This window comes from Pleuronectes platessa, chromosome 14 (assembly GCF_947347685.1).
Source record: "Pleuronectes platessa chromosome 14, fPlePla1.1, whole genome shotgun sequence".
Classification (NCBI taxonomy): domain Eukaryota; kingdom Metazoa; phylum Chordata; class Actinopteri; order Pleuronectiformes; family Pleuronectidae; genus Pleuronectes; species Pleuronectes platessa.
In genome coordinates, this window is record NC_070639.1 from 7,160,540 (window position 1) to 7,176,365 (window position 15,826).

At 41.0% G+C, this 15,826-nt stretch overlaps 1 protein-coding gene across 1 annotated transcript in view; it reads right to left on the minus strand.

The window, feature by feature from the left end:
- Positions 1–11,961, minus strand: part of itgbl1 (integrin, beta-like 1) — a 39,450-nt gene extending 27,489 nt beyond the window's left edge. The window contains exons 1-2 of the mRNA XM_053440132.1: positions 11,765–11,961; positions 8,321–8,523 (exon numbers count right to left, since the gene is read on the minus strand). Coding sequence (XP_053296107.1) covers positions 8,321–8,523; positions 11,765–11,856 — 295 coding nt within the window. The 5' untranslated portion in view covers positions 11,857–11,961. The remainder of the gene's footprint in view (positions 1–8,320; positions 8,524–11,764) is intronic.
- Positions 11,962–15,826: the final 3,865 nt, after the last annotated feature.

The following is a 15,826-nucleotide window of genomic DNA, read 5'->3' on the forward strand; positions in this document are numbered from 1 at the left end:
GACCAAACGTCACACACAAGGTTAAAAGTAAAGGAAAGTGAAATAAAAGTAGCAGGGATCCACACCAGAATAGGAAAGCCTCTTTTCGTGAACCATTCCGCATCCTTCCACCAAGTTACATGGAAATCCATCCAGCAGTATTTGCATAATTCTTGTAACAAACAAAAGCTAAAAAACAAACAAACGAACAGAAGTGAAAACATAAACTCAACTGCAGATCACAACCACAGTTTGTTACTCTTCTATTGCTGTGTGGTTATCATTCCACCTAGCCCATGCTAATGAAGTTAATATGACAATAAGATTAAAGCAGAATCTTTATAGTTTATCATTAAGGTTTTGCAGATGGGAACCACCTCACAATAGCGGCAAAACTGAATTAGATTAAAAGTATCTCCAACTTAATTCAGTGGACTATTACAAAGTCTCCGCCACCCACTAGCCCACATTAATCTCCGCTTGACAGTCACTCGGACGTATTAAACTCTCTTGTCTGCTGGGCGATGGTTTATGTGTGTGGGAAGGTGGCTGTCTCACAGCGCCTCATCTTTCCTGGTGCTTCCAGAGCAGTAATTCACCCGCTCCCCGGCCAGTCAGGTGCAGGGAAACGTTTGGTGGGGGTCGGGTGGGGGGGGGGATGTTGTGTCCTTACCAGCGTCGGCGGCAGTAATAACAGGTGATGTAGTGTTAACCATGATTAATGGTTACAGGGAGAGGACGGTGACTCATCCAGAGAGCTAATTTTGTATTGAATTTAGACTTCAGCCCGCTTGTTGATTTACAAAGAAATAAAACAGACAGAGGGAAAAGCACGGAAATAGGTTTGTATGGTTTATGGTAAATCCGCAATTCTTAATAACTACTGCTTCAATGCATATGCCATAAGTAATTTACTCCCATTTACATTTGAGTCAATCTTGGGGCTATTTTGAGATTTCACTGCAGCTTCCATTTTCAATTGCAAATCTCCAAACTCCCCAAGACTTTTGCTAAGCTCATTTACTGCGTGATGTTTCCACTCCAAATGGCATTTCTCCACTTACTTTGTTTGGATCATATTCTCTGCAACATGATACTCATTTCGGTGAGTAATTATTCCTACTTGCTTTTCTTTCCCTGAGGGTTGTGGACCGTGAAACGACAGCACGTCAGCTCGTGTTCTGCGGGAAAGATCTAGGAGACACCTGTCTCTGGTAATAACTCGTTGTGTGTGCTTTCCACAGGACCAGGAACTCCTGCTTTCCTCCCCTTCTAGTTTCTATAGTTCCCCCAATAGGCATCTGGTTGTGTTCTTCTGCGATTTCATAATGTTGTAACATCAAAAGATTATTTTAAACCTAATTAGGCCAGGATCACAAGTTAACGCTTTATATTTTTGGTTTACTAAAGTATGTTCTTTTACATACATGTAGGGGAAAAAGATATGACGTGTTCCCCAAAAGTGAAGCCAAATCATCTGAGCTGCCCCCTGGTGGCTGGCTGCAGTATATAGCTCATAAACCCCGCCTCCTCCATGTCTGTGATTCTAAAAAGTGAGTACAGCCCACATTAGTAGATTATTATTGTGCAGTATCTGGTTAATGGGAGTATTGGGGCCATATTCAAAAGGAAATAATTCATAGATTTCGAGAATAAAGTTGTAATATAACAAGAATTCAGTCTTGTTTTGGGGGGGAAAAGTCATAATTGAGAAGAATAATATTAAAACAATAACGTTTATTCAGTCAGATAAATTCATCTAAAGTAAGAAAAACACATTATTAGGACAGAAGCAGCAAGGAGAAACCATGCCACTCTGTGTTTGGGAACAGACACCATCTTTAAAATGTAAGGTTATACTCAAAACGTTTCTATTTTATAAATCCTATAGGGCTGGATCAGGTGAGTCCTGAACCATCATTTAGTTATGCTGCTATAGGTCTAGACTGCTGGGGGAGCTCCCATCATGCACTGACCATGTCTCCCCTTCTTTCAGTCTCTCTGCCCCCACATTCATTTATAATTTTTTTTTACTACATATCAATAACTTAGTGTTTTTTTTCCCTCTCTCTCTCTCTCTCTCTCTCTCTCTCTCTCTCTCTCTCTCTCTCTCTCTCTCTCTTTTCTAGTTAATGAGGGAGTTTTTTCTCTCAACAGTCACCAAAGTGCTGCTCATTGTGGGAACTGTTGAGTTTCTCTATCATATTTAAGGTCTTGACCTTCACAGATAATGTGTTTTATGTTTGGCGCTATACAAATAAAATAGAATTTACTTGAACTACTCGCTGCAGTTCCACTCCTTCTGGATCATAAACCTTAATCAGGCGCAACAATTTCACAATTATTGCTTAGCTCTCATAAATTTACCAAACTTTACCCCATAATATTATGATTTTATTAGGACTCAGTCCCTATATTCAGACATTATTCCTTTGTACAGTCATGTGTGGAATAGTCTGCTCTCTTTAAACCATTCATACAGGAAATGACACTGTTCATCAATAATTTCATTATGGGCAATAATCTAAATCATTACTGATTTAGTAATGAAAATAAAAAAAAGCATGTATTGTCAAAAATGCCTGTTATAATCTACTCGGAAAGACTTGAGTGTCTTTACTCTCCTTGCAGCCCACATTGGAACCATTAGGTGACTCACCACACAGGCACACAGCCTAGCAAAGCTCCAAAGTGAGTGCACATCAAAATATGTACTAGAAAAAGACTACATCCAGAGATGAACACTTTAATGGGCTGTAATAGCTCAAGGACTGCATTCCACTCTCAGTCATAATTTTCTGTTTTTTTCTCTCTGTCTCTTTTGCAAATCAACAAATGATGCATTAAAACTATTAGTCACTTTGGACAGATTGCCATTAGTGAGTTGTTTTCCCACGATTAGTTTACTTGTTTAAATCATCTGGCTTTAATGTGTCCTTGTTGGATGCGACATCACTGCCTTGTGTTATGCTAAACAGAAAGTGTTTCTGCAGGAGTTTGATCTGGAGCAGCACCGGCCAAACTGGCTTCTGATGTGCTGCTGACATAAAACCCCCTTGGGTGGGATCTTCTCTGGCTCTGGCACGTGGGGGAGCAGAGGCTCGCGGCCTGAGCCAGCTAGGGAAAGAACAGAGGCTCCGAAAAACCCATAGCCTGAGAGCGATGCGTGTGTGTGTGTGTGTGTGTGTGTGTGTGTGTGTGTGTGTGTGTGTGTATACTTTCACACTTTCAGGCTTGCACGTCCCCATTTAAACTTCTCCTTTGAGATGGGGTGAGAAGGAAACACATATGCCAAAGTCATAATCGGAATTATGAAGAATCATAAAAAGCTACAGATTGTTCTGGATCACATATTTGCTCGGCTCGCTGCTTTAAGCCACATCAGCGTCTGGGGGGTTTGGCAGCTGTTACCAAAGACACAGAGGGAATCACTGACCTGAGTTTGATCAAATACTTTGTGTCCTAGAATAAATGTTGCTGTGTTAAGAGGATAAAGACAAATCCAAATAAATGTCAAATCATTTTGTTCCAATTAAAACTAAACTCAAGGACGATCGGTCACTAAGTTGTTCATCCTTAATATTATATATTATGGTCTAATGCTACTCAACATTGTAACAGTAATTACAAATAAGTTGATTATACAGTGTTTGTTTTTTTTCACACTGTGGAAATCCTGTCCCGCAGCGGCCTGGGCCACCCTCTATGTTTCCTGACAATGGAAAAAGACCATACAGTAAATCACAGAGGAGCAGAGCCTGTCTGAACACACACCATAGGAAAACACTTTGTTCGGTTCTGAACAGACAGGCACAGAGACCGAGAGAGACAGTTCAGGCACAAGTGAGGGGAGAGGGAGCTCACGTGGCTCATTCAGTGAGGCAAGAAGAGAGGGAAGGCTACGGAAAAAAGAGTGGAAAGATTGTCATGTTTGCCGTCTATGACAGCAGGGGAGTCTTTACAGAAATAATATGAAAAGAACAAAAATAAACTTGATTATATTTCTCCAAAACCATCGAAAACAAGGGTAGATATTAAACTTGAAACTGTCAAATGTTGTATTTCTCGTTTATTTTCAAACTGGGAACGAGGAAACAGAACCGAACAGGTCGAAAACAGTCAGAAGTCTGACTTGACAGGGAGGTTTTGCACACCTGGTGACCAGATGTCAGACCAGTCCATCATCCCATCGCTCTGCAAGAGTGTGGGATGTGCCGGAGGAGGGAAAACATGTGAGCTACAGCAGTGGTGCTTTGTGTGCAGCCTGCAGAATCAGCACTAATACAACCACATGGTTTCTGCTGGGTCTTTAAAAGTCTACAAAGCTAAGCCAGTTAAATCAACTGTAGGCCTCAGGGTTAGGGTTAGGCTTAAGGTTAGGGTTAGGGTTAGGTTAGGGTTAGGGTTGAGGCTAGGGTTAGGGTTGAGGGTTAGGCCTGACCCTGACATTAAAAATATCACTTGCCAGGTCTCAAATACATTTAACAAAGGACTTAATTATGTTTAAGTTCATTTAACACTATTACACTTCTAACAAAAATAATTGTATTAACTATCTATCTTTCTTCTAGATTTTTCTCAATGATACACATATTTTCACGCTGTAGTAATACTACAAATAAGACCAACATAGTACTGATAACTACACTTGACTTGGCTCTGGGAAAGATTGTACCTCATGCTCATAACGTTGGATTTCAAGGGTTGTTCTCTACGAGGCTACTTCACCTTATCTTAAATTATGGGGAAGGGTAAGTAATTCTAGGACTGATATTCCTTCATATCTGTCACCCTCGCCATAGGTCTTCTATCTCACTCATGGTCTGAAAAACCTTTAACTTGTTGAAACATGCAGAGACCCTGAGAAGGGCACCTAGAAAAGGCTCACACCCAATCTCACCATGTTCAATAAAGAAAATAAATCAATAAAGCACCGATCCGCTCTTAAGTAGAATGGGTTCTGTCCTGGGTCAGGTCCCAACATCTTCACAAGATTTCAACGAAATATACGTTTATTATTTTTTGGGTAATCCCACTTACAAACAAACACATGGCATAGTAAACATCCATTATTATGGATTGGATGCTAAATGTAACCTTATGATGGAACATGTCATGGTAAATATAGTATACAATTGTATAGGCCGTATCATGAAAGTAATGAACCTGGTATTCCAGAATAGTTTTTGCAACTCTGCTACCTGGTAATTCAAAGCATCACTTTGCTGTGTTCCCATCCTGCACACGATAGAGTGATGACATGATGGGAGCAGCTGCAGGTTTAAAATCTACCTCTTGCGAAGGTTACATTTTGAAAATCCAAAATGCAGACAAGACAATGACTGGTTGGTGCAGCGAAGTGTGATAAACGTGAAACGACGTGCTTACTGAGTCTCCTGTAGGCACACAGGCAAACACAAAGTCCAAATACTCAAATGGACAACACACTAAGTTGAAGACACGATGAATCGCCAGGGAGTTGGGACAAAAAGTACAAGGTCAAACGGAGGAGATGAACAGAGCAGACGAACTGATGAAGACGAATGGTGAGCAGAGATGAAATACACAAGGGAGGCCGGAGTAATCAGACACAAGTGAAACACTTGGGCTGGGACGAGGACTTAGCCTGGAAAGAAACACTCTTATCCCTACTCTCACTCCTACGTACTATATCACAAATTAGAACAAAATGTATTCCTGCAACTACGAGTCTGGGAAGAATAATGCTGCACATAAAAAGAACATATTATGGTCTTTTGCTCAGGATAAAATACCACACAGACCTATTCTTCTTCCTCTAATTGTCGCTGGAGAGAACGGGGAACTACTCCCCCATGCTTCTATAATGCCTCTAACTCAGCATGGATTCTGCAAGAGCACCCTAGGCCTATATTTATCTACATACTGATATAGAGACTGTCTAGTGCAGCTGTACGTCTAGTGCAGTTGACTTGCACGTCTATTGATTGCATCTTTAAGAAAACCATGCAACCAAAGGAAATACCATGCAATATCCCCACACAATGAAACAAACTAAGGGCCTTGTTGCTCTTCGGTGACAGCACTATTACCTAAAATTTGTTTTTGTAAATTGATTATGTAAATAAAAAGAGCTTAGAACTAGGCTTTCAACAATATTTAATCAAATGATTGTTTATGTATTTACTTTAGCTGTATCGCTATATTGCATCATCGCTATTTCCTTTGTCCAGCTCGACTTGTCGTTCTGACTGAGGAGCTCTGAAATATCTCATGTTTGTCTGATGAATGCCATCCAAGGTAAAGGAACAACTTAGTGCCAGGAAAGCTAATGTTTATTTTTTGGGGGAAAACACAGAGTTTATCCCTTTAGGAGAAAGAAAATCTATTGGATCTTATCAGTGGGTAGTTGTGAGAGGCAGAGATACGGGAGCCGCAGGGAAGGGAATTGGCTGCAGATACCAGACAGGAGACAGTGCTCGCTGCATGGGCCATTGAGCAATGGAGGGGGGGGGTGTAATTTTTGGAAAGAATTGTTTGACCCTATATGCGCATGGGAATACGACTTTGGGTATGTTGCTGCTTGTGCGTCTTTGAATGTTACACACGGAGAATGAGCCTGATCCCATGTGTTAGTGTGTGTGTGGACAGTGTGTGTGGACAGTGTGTGAAAACCCATTCCTCTGCTGATGCGTCTCGGTTCCATTTGCAGACGGCGTACCAGTGAGTGAAACCCCATTATCAGGCTGAAGCAGGGCCTTCTCACTCCAGACTGCTGAACCATAATGAGCTCCTCACAGCAGCCAACTTGTCTGCCCAAATAAATCACTTTCTCCTCCATGTGCACACCATACACACACACACACACACACACACACACACACACACACACACACACACACACACACACACACACACACACATCTCCAATAGACCTGCTCTAGATGCACATATATTTAACTCTATTAAACCCTAACACTCCAGTCCAGTGACTACAGAGGACACAAAGGTGAGGGTGTTCTTTCTTTACATCAACCTTTCTCCAAGCTTCTATGTAAGAATCATGTCTGTTTTCTGATGCAATGCCTGCAGTCAAAAGTACAAAAATGACAGTTTAATTATAATGTTCCCCTTGAATTCAAATTCAAGCTGCACCATATTCTTCACTCTAAATATTAAGATCCATGAATTATTTCTTTGGAAATGGTAAAAAAAAAAAAATGTAAAGCCCAATTTTGTAAGGTTAAAAAAAGCTTATCAGGATCTTCACTAAAATGGTTCACGTTTTTACATGACCTATTTACCACACTTCTCCACCAAGTTTCATGGTAATCTATTCTGTTGCTTTTGTGTGATCCAGCTCACCAACCAACCAACAAACAAACAGACAGGGGTGAAAACGTAACCTCCCCCGATGGTGGTAGCGGCTAAAGTTATCAAAAATTCAAAATTTACACCATAAACAGTTTAGACAAAATTCCACATTAAAAAACTCGATGAAAGTGAACTTGCATGCAGTACGGTCGTACTAGATTGGTTTAAGCTATAGTTTCACCTTTAACCTTGGATGATACCGTGTTTCATGTCTAGCCTCCTCAAAAAGCTTCTAAAATGTAATATAACAATTTACCAAACAAAAGTTTATTATTCTCTCCTCAGAAATCATCTTAAAATGTGTCTGTCAATTCTGTGTTTTTGGAAAATGCATGCAGAAAGCGGAGACCTCCAGAAACCTATCAGGGAAACACGCTGATGAGGGTCGATGAACTAAACAGGATTCTCTCTGAAAACTTGTCAAATATAAGTTAACGGATCACAAGTTCAAAGTTGTATCTCGCAGCAAGAGCAAAATGCCTCTGTAACACGTGTGTAATCAAGCGTCTGTCTGTTGCGACCTTTGATGTACGGCCAAGTTGATGATGGGTGGGATTTCAAAGACATCTTACAGATCAATCCGAAATATTCTGAATCCTCCAAATGTCTGTGAAATATGTGTTTCTGTGTTTGAAATTACATCAAAAAAGCGTAGATGTACTCAGTAGGTTTATGGATAACAGCCTTAAGCTTTCCATTCTGCCTCCCACTTGGCTGAGACAGGAACATCAGCTGTAGAGTCCATTTGCCAAGGTTCTCTGATGTAACCCAACAGTAAAGAGATCTGCTACATCCCTTACTGACCCATCACCGACATCCACATCCAAGTAGTTTAAAATATGTGGAGCCTGTACTACAGAGTCACATTAAAAAAATTCAACTTTCACTGGACAAGATTCCAACAAAAGAACATCAGACAGCATGAAGAATCCCTTGGGTCCTTGCTGTAGCACCAAACCATCTGATTATGTTATCTGTCAATACACACCATTGCAGGTTTTCCCATTATGTGAAGAGCAGACCCAGTCGTGGCACTCGCAGCGGGGCCCGTAGAACTTCCCTGGCTCGGTGGCCGTGCAGACGCAGACTCCGCAGTCACACTTGCCCCTCCCACTGCATATCTTGCCGTCTGGTGTGCGGCAGCGGCGCAGGGAGGAGTCGGTGGACAGCCGACACACGGCACCCGCCTGGCTGGGAAAGAAAATAAATGGAAAAGGAGGGGTCATTCTTGTGAGGTCAAGGGTCAAGTGTGATACCACCTGTGTACGGGAGTACTTCAAAATACCTTTGCTTGGGTGGGGCATCGACATCTTCCTTTATACATCAGAAACACTCAATTCAAGATGTTCGCTTTGTGTAGCATTTATAGTTTGAATAGAAACATTGAACAAATCCTTTTCCCATGAACATTTTAACAGTGTTAGAAGATGTTTGTTATGTTAATGTTTCATCTTTATTCACATACATAATTAAGCATTGTATAGTCATATTTTATTATCTGCATTTTTGATCTTGAGCCATTTAATTCGAATCATAGGTTGTTTGTCCCTTCTTTTAGTTATGAACCATATAGTTGTATCAGACCTTCGTTGAAATCTACATAAAGGATCGGATCTTTGTCGTCGTGGTTACAACTATGGGTTAAAGGGTTAAAGTGTTGTTTAATTGGAACAGCATGGCTTTAACATGTGAAAGGAACAGCTGTAACTCCTAATTACATCAGCCCCCACAAGCTTAATGAAGGTTTGTAATAAGCTGCTTCTGCAGATGACTTATAGATTTACCAGAGGACAGTCTTGTTTGGGGCCACATCAAGAAAAAAGAAAAGATGCTTCGGAAACACACACTTGCGAGAAAGAATGTGAACTATTAGGGATCACACTTCGGCAGGTATATGTTACTGAGCTTCATCTTTCCTCCAGCGGCTCCCTCAGTGAGGTTTGTTTCATTTGGACGCCGTCTGACATTCTTTTTCTTTCCCTGCCCCTCTCTTGATGTTGGCCAGCTGTCCACTTTGGGAACAGTAGACACATTTCAAATAATCTGCAGAGTTCCTGACACGCCCGATAAAATCAAATACAGATTGTGAGTGTGTGTGTGCGCGTGTGTGTGTGTTCCATGTGTTCCATGTGTTTTTCACCCACCAAGAGCTTGTTTAGTCTTGACTTCTTTAAGCAGCACAATGAATTTGGAATACATCTGTTGATCAGTCTGAGCCCTCATCCTTTACCAAGACCAGATGACTTTCTACCATCCACTTCTTTTTACCACAGTTTTGTCCTGCTCCATTCTCAGCTGATCTTCATTAGTATTGTTGCATCAGCTGTGAGCTTGAACCGCTGCTGCCGAGGGTGTTTGGGCTAAAGGAGGTTTCAGCCTTTCCAACACAGGACCCGGTCATGATGGGTAAAGGAACCCAGAGGATGGTAAGGAGATAATGTGATAATCTTCTCGTATCTGGCTTCACTGTCTGTCTGCCCAAGCCCTGAAGCAGGGAGTCTGAAAATCTCCCTTCCTCTCAAGTGGAAACTTTGAATTTCATCAGATCTTGGCACCGTGAGCCTCGTTTAACTGCAGCTTTTTTCAAGCTAAGAAAATGGGGCATGTTAACTGCTGACGGCCTGATTGATCACCGATGCTGACTGTACCAGAAAACACAGGTGTTCAGGACCGAGGAGACACCTGCTCGGCCATGTCTTTGTACAATTTGTTTCAAATTAGACTGATGGCTACGCCACAACCGCGTATCTTGAGCCAGCGCATGACAGTCTCCTATTTTTTACATTGCAACTCTATTTCATGTTTGTATGTATTTCATGCTTGTCGATCCCCCATGAGTCTGTTTGTATGACAAGGCTTTTACAAAGAAGTCATTTGAGTCCACTCTGGAGAATACCTTGAATTGACACAACTTTGTTGATTGCACCGACCTTGGTAAGTATGTAAACGACCAGTCTGTGCTCCCTGTTAGTTTACAGACACCTTATTGTTATTATACTACATTATTATTTGACCTCACTTAGTCAAGGGTATTTAACTAGAATGGATCGCGGTAGAGTGCTTAAGTTTATCACAACTAATCTAACTAACTAATATCCCGATGCATTGAATCCCTCTATGAAAGTGATAAAACGGTTGTATCTGACCACTGATGTAGATCACTACCAAAATTGAAAGGGTTCTTTTCTGATCCATACAACATACTTCAATGAACATGTTTGATGAACACATAACCTCCTTGCCATGGGTCATGAAGTTTTCAGTGTGGACCTGTGGGTGACACACTTAGTTTAGTTTCATATAAAATATTGAGAGTAACTATCAAAACCCATAAATCATCAGAAATTGCTGTCTCTGTGGATGTTGTGTGGGATGCACTTTGTAAACATGTATATTTCATAGCACTCGCCTCTGCCTACATTACTGACTGCTTTACACTTACGGAATATTTTTTCACACAACTTGTTATGATGAAATGATATGATTATTTTGATGCGTGTAAGAAAAACCGAGGAATACAGTGTAATCGCAGCAATTCCCAGGAGCTGTTGCTTTCTGTAGTAAACCATGAGTGGGTTTGCTGCTGCTGTAGCTGCACTGCACAGTGGGACATACACAATGTGATCACTGCACAGGCACGGTGCAGGTGCTTGGAGTAAACAGCCGCTCGGCAGCTGAGTTAAGTTCAAATCACATGGCAACGTTCACAGTTCTGCTGATGGGGCTCAACTTTTAAAAGACCCATAAACAGAAACTGATCTTGAACACTCATAGTTTAACCAAAATCAGTGACTTCATACTATGTTTTTCAAAGATATTCTTATTAATTACAAATTTGGTTTAAAAAGAAAAGTGACATATCAAGTACTCAGGTAACATAAGAACAGAACATAGTACGGAGTCAAAAGGCACATGGTAGACATGATGTGAATATAAATCATGTTGATTTTGGAAAAACAGATAAATAAACTAATTGAGGTTTTGTACCTTTATCACCTTATTTCATTTTTTATGGTTACAAGCAATTGCTTATAAAAGCTTTTGAAAAACACAGCCCTCGTCCATCCCAGATGTCACTGAAGTTTCTTTTGCACCATACTCATGACCATGAAGACTCCAACCATGTGTATCAAAAGGAAAATAAATGACTGTCCTTAACTTTCAAAAAGTGCCATGCAACATTAGATAACACATTTATAAAAATAAACTTTACTCCGTGACCTGGTATGCAGAATTACATTTTTTTGCAAAATAAAAGCATAAAGAATCTGCACAAAAAAGGTAAGTTCCAATGTACAGGCATTCCTGAACTTTTTCATATTACGCACCCCAAATGTCTTTGTCAGCAAAACTCTGCACCTCCCTCTTCCTCCGTGCTATCCAGACGACCCCAAAAATAAATAAGAACAAATAAAGCTGTGCAGAAACTCACCTCACTGATTGCAACAAAGTGTCCTCCACGGCAGAGAGCAGAATCAGCAACACCGGCACCAACATGGACTGCACCAAAACCTCAGTGTGCATGTTTAAATCCCACAGAAACCTGAAGTAAAGTAGCTTGAAGGAATTTCCCAGGCTCTCTCTCCTTAAACAGACAGGACAGGAAGAGAGAGTGAGGGGGGAAAAGAAAAGGAGAGAAGCAGAGTCAGAGCGGCAGGCTGGCCTGAACTGGCTCAATCCCTTCAGAGGCCAACAGTCGCTTTCCATACAAGTGCCTTTGATTAGTCTTGACTCTCAGACCCAGTCCTGGGCAGGAGCTGGAGCGGGGAAAACTGCCAACAATGAAAAGTTAAGTCACCAGTTTGAGATGTAATTAGAAGCAGATTCTTTTTTTTTTTTACTTTTTCCCCTTCGTTTTCCAGATGATCTCTTTATGGGTCTGTATACGTTTTTGTATGTATTTGTCCTGAGCTGTAATATATAAGAGCATTAATAAATCCCTACCCCTAATGTGTATTTTCCTCAGAAGACGTCTTGACACGTCATGAAAGGAAAAGCAGATGTGGGAAAATGGTGTCTGTTTCCCATTTAGCTATGATGAGTTCAGGATCCTATAAATGCTATTGTGCATGGTAACTTCCTATCAGTCTGTCACTGTCAGGGCATGTTGCTGCACTTAAATGGAAATTTAATTATTAGTCTTTTCTCTGGAATGTCCAAATATGTGCTGTTAAAAAGAGCTTATATGTCACATCAACAAAGAATGAAGAACAGAGTGTGCTTGAAACAATATTTGCACGATATATTATAGACATTTTGACTCTGATTTGCAAAAATGTATTGTCCTTTATCTGAAAATACTGTCTGTCATATTATGTCAATCAAAATAATACAATGTGTCGGATGTGGTACCTGAACAGGATCCAAGATTTTAAATAAAAGATTAAATGTAGTTACATGATGCAACAAAACCTTTTCTATAGAGGAGGTCTCAATATACTCCTCACAAAAACAAAAGTTAATCAATAGAGAAATGTTTAAGCCCAACTGTTTCTGTTTGAAATAAAAAAACAAACATTTATTTTTGTCTTGCGATGAAAACACCCCAGTTTTCAACTACAACCTCACTGTTGTATATTGACCATGCATGGTCCAGTCACCCAAAGTTTAACCTGGTCTTTTATATGTAATCAAGGTATTAGTATGTTTACATTTCTAATACATTATACATTATTGATTCATTGTAATTGACTGGGCCAATAACATGCAGAAGCAGCCATGTTTGGCCTATGCCTGTGTACAGAGAGCTACCTGCACATTTTGTGCATCTGAATTGTGGAACTTGCACCTTTAGGCTTTGAGTTGACCTGACAGCAGTGTCTAGAAAGTATGTATACATACATACAAATACATACATGTAGAAATGTGTTTTCAGTTTTTACCTATCAAATAGTGGCTGACTTAGGTTATAGTAGTAATATTATTATTTATTATTATAGTAGTAGTAGATTAGTCATATTCATATTATTAGTAGTTATAGTTTTATTATTATTAGTATTAGTATTACTAGTAGAAGTAGTAGTGGTAGTGGTAGTGGTAGTAGCAGTAGTAGTAGCAGTAGTAGTAGTAGTAGTAGTAGTAGTAGTAGTAGTAGTAGTGTAGTAGTAATAGTGTAGTAGTGTAGTAGAAGTTAAGTAAAGCTGACCGCTTCTTTTGCACAATGTGTCCGGCGAGTGAGTCTGGTTTGGCGCATTCCACTTGAACGCCCCTCGCCGACCAACACATGCTTCGCGTTGCGGTGGTTAGGCGGGTATTGCTACGGTGAAACGATAACTTCTCGCAGAGTGTGCATATCACCTTGGTTTTACTGAATGTTCGATCTTTGTTTTTTTGGAACACGATCTTCCCGTCCAGAAGGTCCTCAGGTTCATCAGAATTATCCATGTTGTTTGTTAGTTTGAATGGCAGCTGCCGTCTGACTGCATTACGCCGGGTTCACACCGGACGCGGAAGCGACGACGAAGCGCCGCGCATTACTAATAATATCACATACTTCTGCTGTTATCAGCCTGTAGTAAAATCGGCATTTAATCATTTTTTTCAAGCATATACTTACTTGTTGCTCCAACATTAACTTCAACAGCGTCCCAACATCTTTTTTGGTGTTGTCTTTATACAACATATGCTGAGAATCAACAACTCAAGTTACTTCTCCACTTCCCCCCTTTTTTATCTTTATGACTGCTTGTGTGGATATCATATAAAATATGTCATCTATATCGTTTAAAATCATTTTTCAGTGTGTTTCCTGTCGCGATACGCTCGCGTCAAGCGTAAAAAATAGACTCGACGCCGAAACGATCGCTTCACGGCGCTAGGCAGCCGCGGCACAACGCTACGCTTCAGCCTCCGGTGTGTTCAGCGCTGCGGTTTAACATGGGAGTGGATGGGAGCCAGAGGATTGGCGCTGCGCATACGCCTCGCTTCGGCGTCGCTTCCGCGTCCGGTGTGAACCCGGCGTTAGAGCGGCGACTAGTGCAGAGGCGGCGGAATTGGAAGGTCCTTCTGCGCATGCGTTAAATGCGTTAAAAAAACACAGCTCTAGTGATAACGTAATGCTAAGTAGCGTTAGGTCGCCGAGGCCAGGCAGAGCGAGGCATTGAGGACAAAACACCTGTAGCACCAGGATATTTTCCCATTTCACAGCTTATTCTACCAAACGATGTGTTTTGTAACATTGGGAAAATTAACCTTGGTGTTTAACTTTAGTATTTAAGACAAAGTAAAAAAACAACAGCTTCCATCACTGCCAATCAAATTCAGATTCAAATTCAAATCAAAGGGGCTTGGTGCCATGGTGATTGATGAGGGAAATTCTATTTCAAAAAAAAATTTACTGGTGATTTTTTGGTTAATGTGTAGTTTGAATGTGTTGAAGGAGAAGCTGACGGAAGCTTAAGTTAATGCTAGGAGCACATTACATGAGGTGTGTAGCTCCTTTAAGGAAAAAAACAATCCCTCTCCATTGGGTCTAATGTTATTTCAGAGAAAACTTTTCTGGAAGGAGCATCTACTTGCATAACTTGCTCACACTGCCCCATTTTTTTACTCTCACAAATTTCAAATATATCTGTGTGTCCGGCAAAGTCTTGGAATTCTCACGATGTCTTTATTTCACAGATAGGACTTATAGTTTCTGAATTATAGTTGTTTGAGTGGTGCACTCAGAGTTTAGATTTCTCTCTTCCAACTGAGGAGAGAACAGGTGCATTCTGTTGAGTTTCCATGGCAACCAGATACACAAGTAGCAGGAGGGGAGTCTCTCTCTCTCTCTCTCTCTCTCTCTCTCTCTCTCTCAATCTCTCGCTTAAACCAGCCAGTCTGTCTCTCTCCCTCTCTCTCCTTCTCTCTGCGTGTGTCTATCTGTGTCAATTGTTTTATATTGAATGTTTGATAGATCAAATTCACCTAAATCTTACACACTATTTCATCCTGTCACCTGCAGACATAAAGCCTTTTGACTTCAAGATCCAGACAAGAACGGAAACTTCTTCGGAAAATAGTGCATCAACTGTTCCAACAGCTTCATCAAAAGATACTGTAGATCTACTCTCTGTGGTAAACCATGGAGAAACCAGATATTCTGAAGATCCTCAATGACGAACTCCTCCAAGCCTACAGGAAGATTAATGCTCTTAATGAGGTGTGGCAGCTGGAAAACCAGCTTCAAGACAGAGATGATGTCATAAAGATGGCGGTGGAGAAGGAGAAGGAGAAGGAGAAGGAGGAGGAGAAGGAGAAGGAGAAGGAGAAGGAGAAGGAGAAGGAGAAGGAGAAGGAGATTGAGACCGAGACCGAGAAGGAGAATGAGATCCAGGCCCTGACGGAGAAGGTGGAGCAGCTGGAAAAACAGCTGAAAGAGAAAGATGATGTCATAGCGAAGGAGGTCAAGAAACGGCGCGCTCGCCTCAGGGCCTATCTTGACTGCTTGGCTGAGCTCACTGACTGTCAGGCCAAGGTTAAGCTTATGGAAGCAAGTCTGCACCAGGAGCCT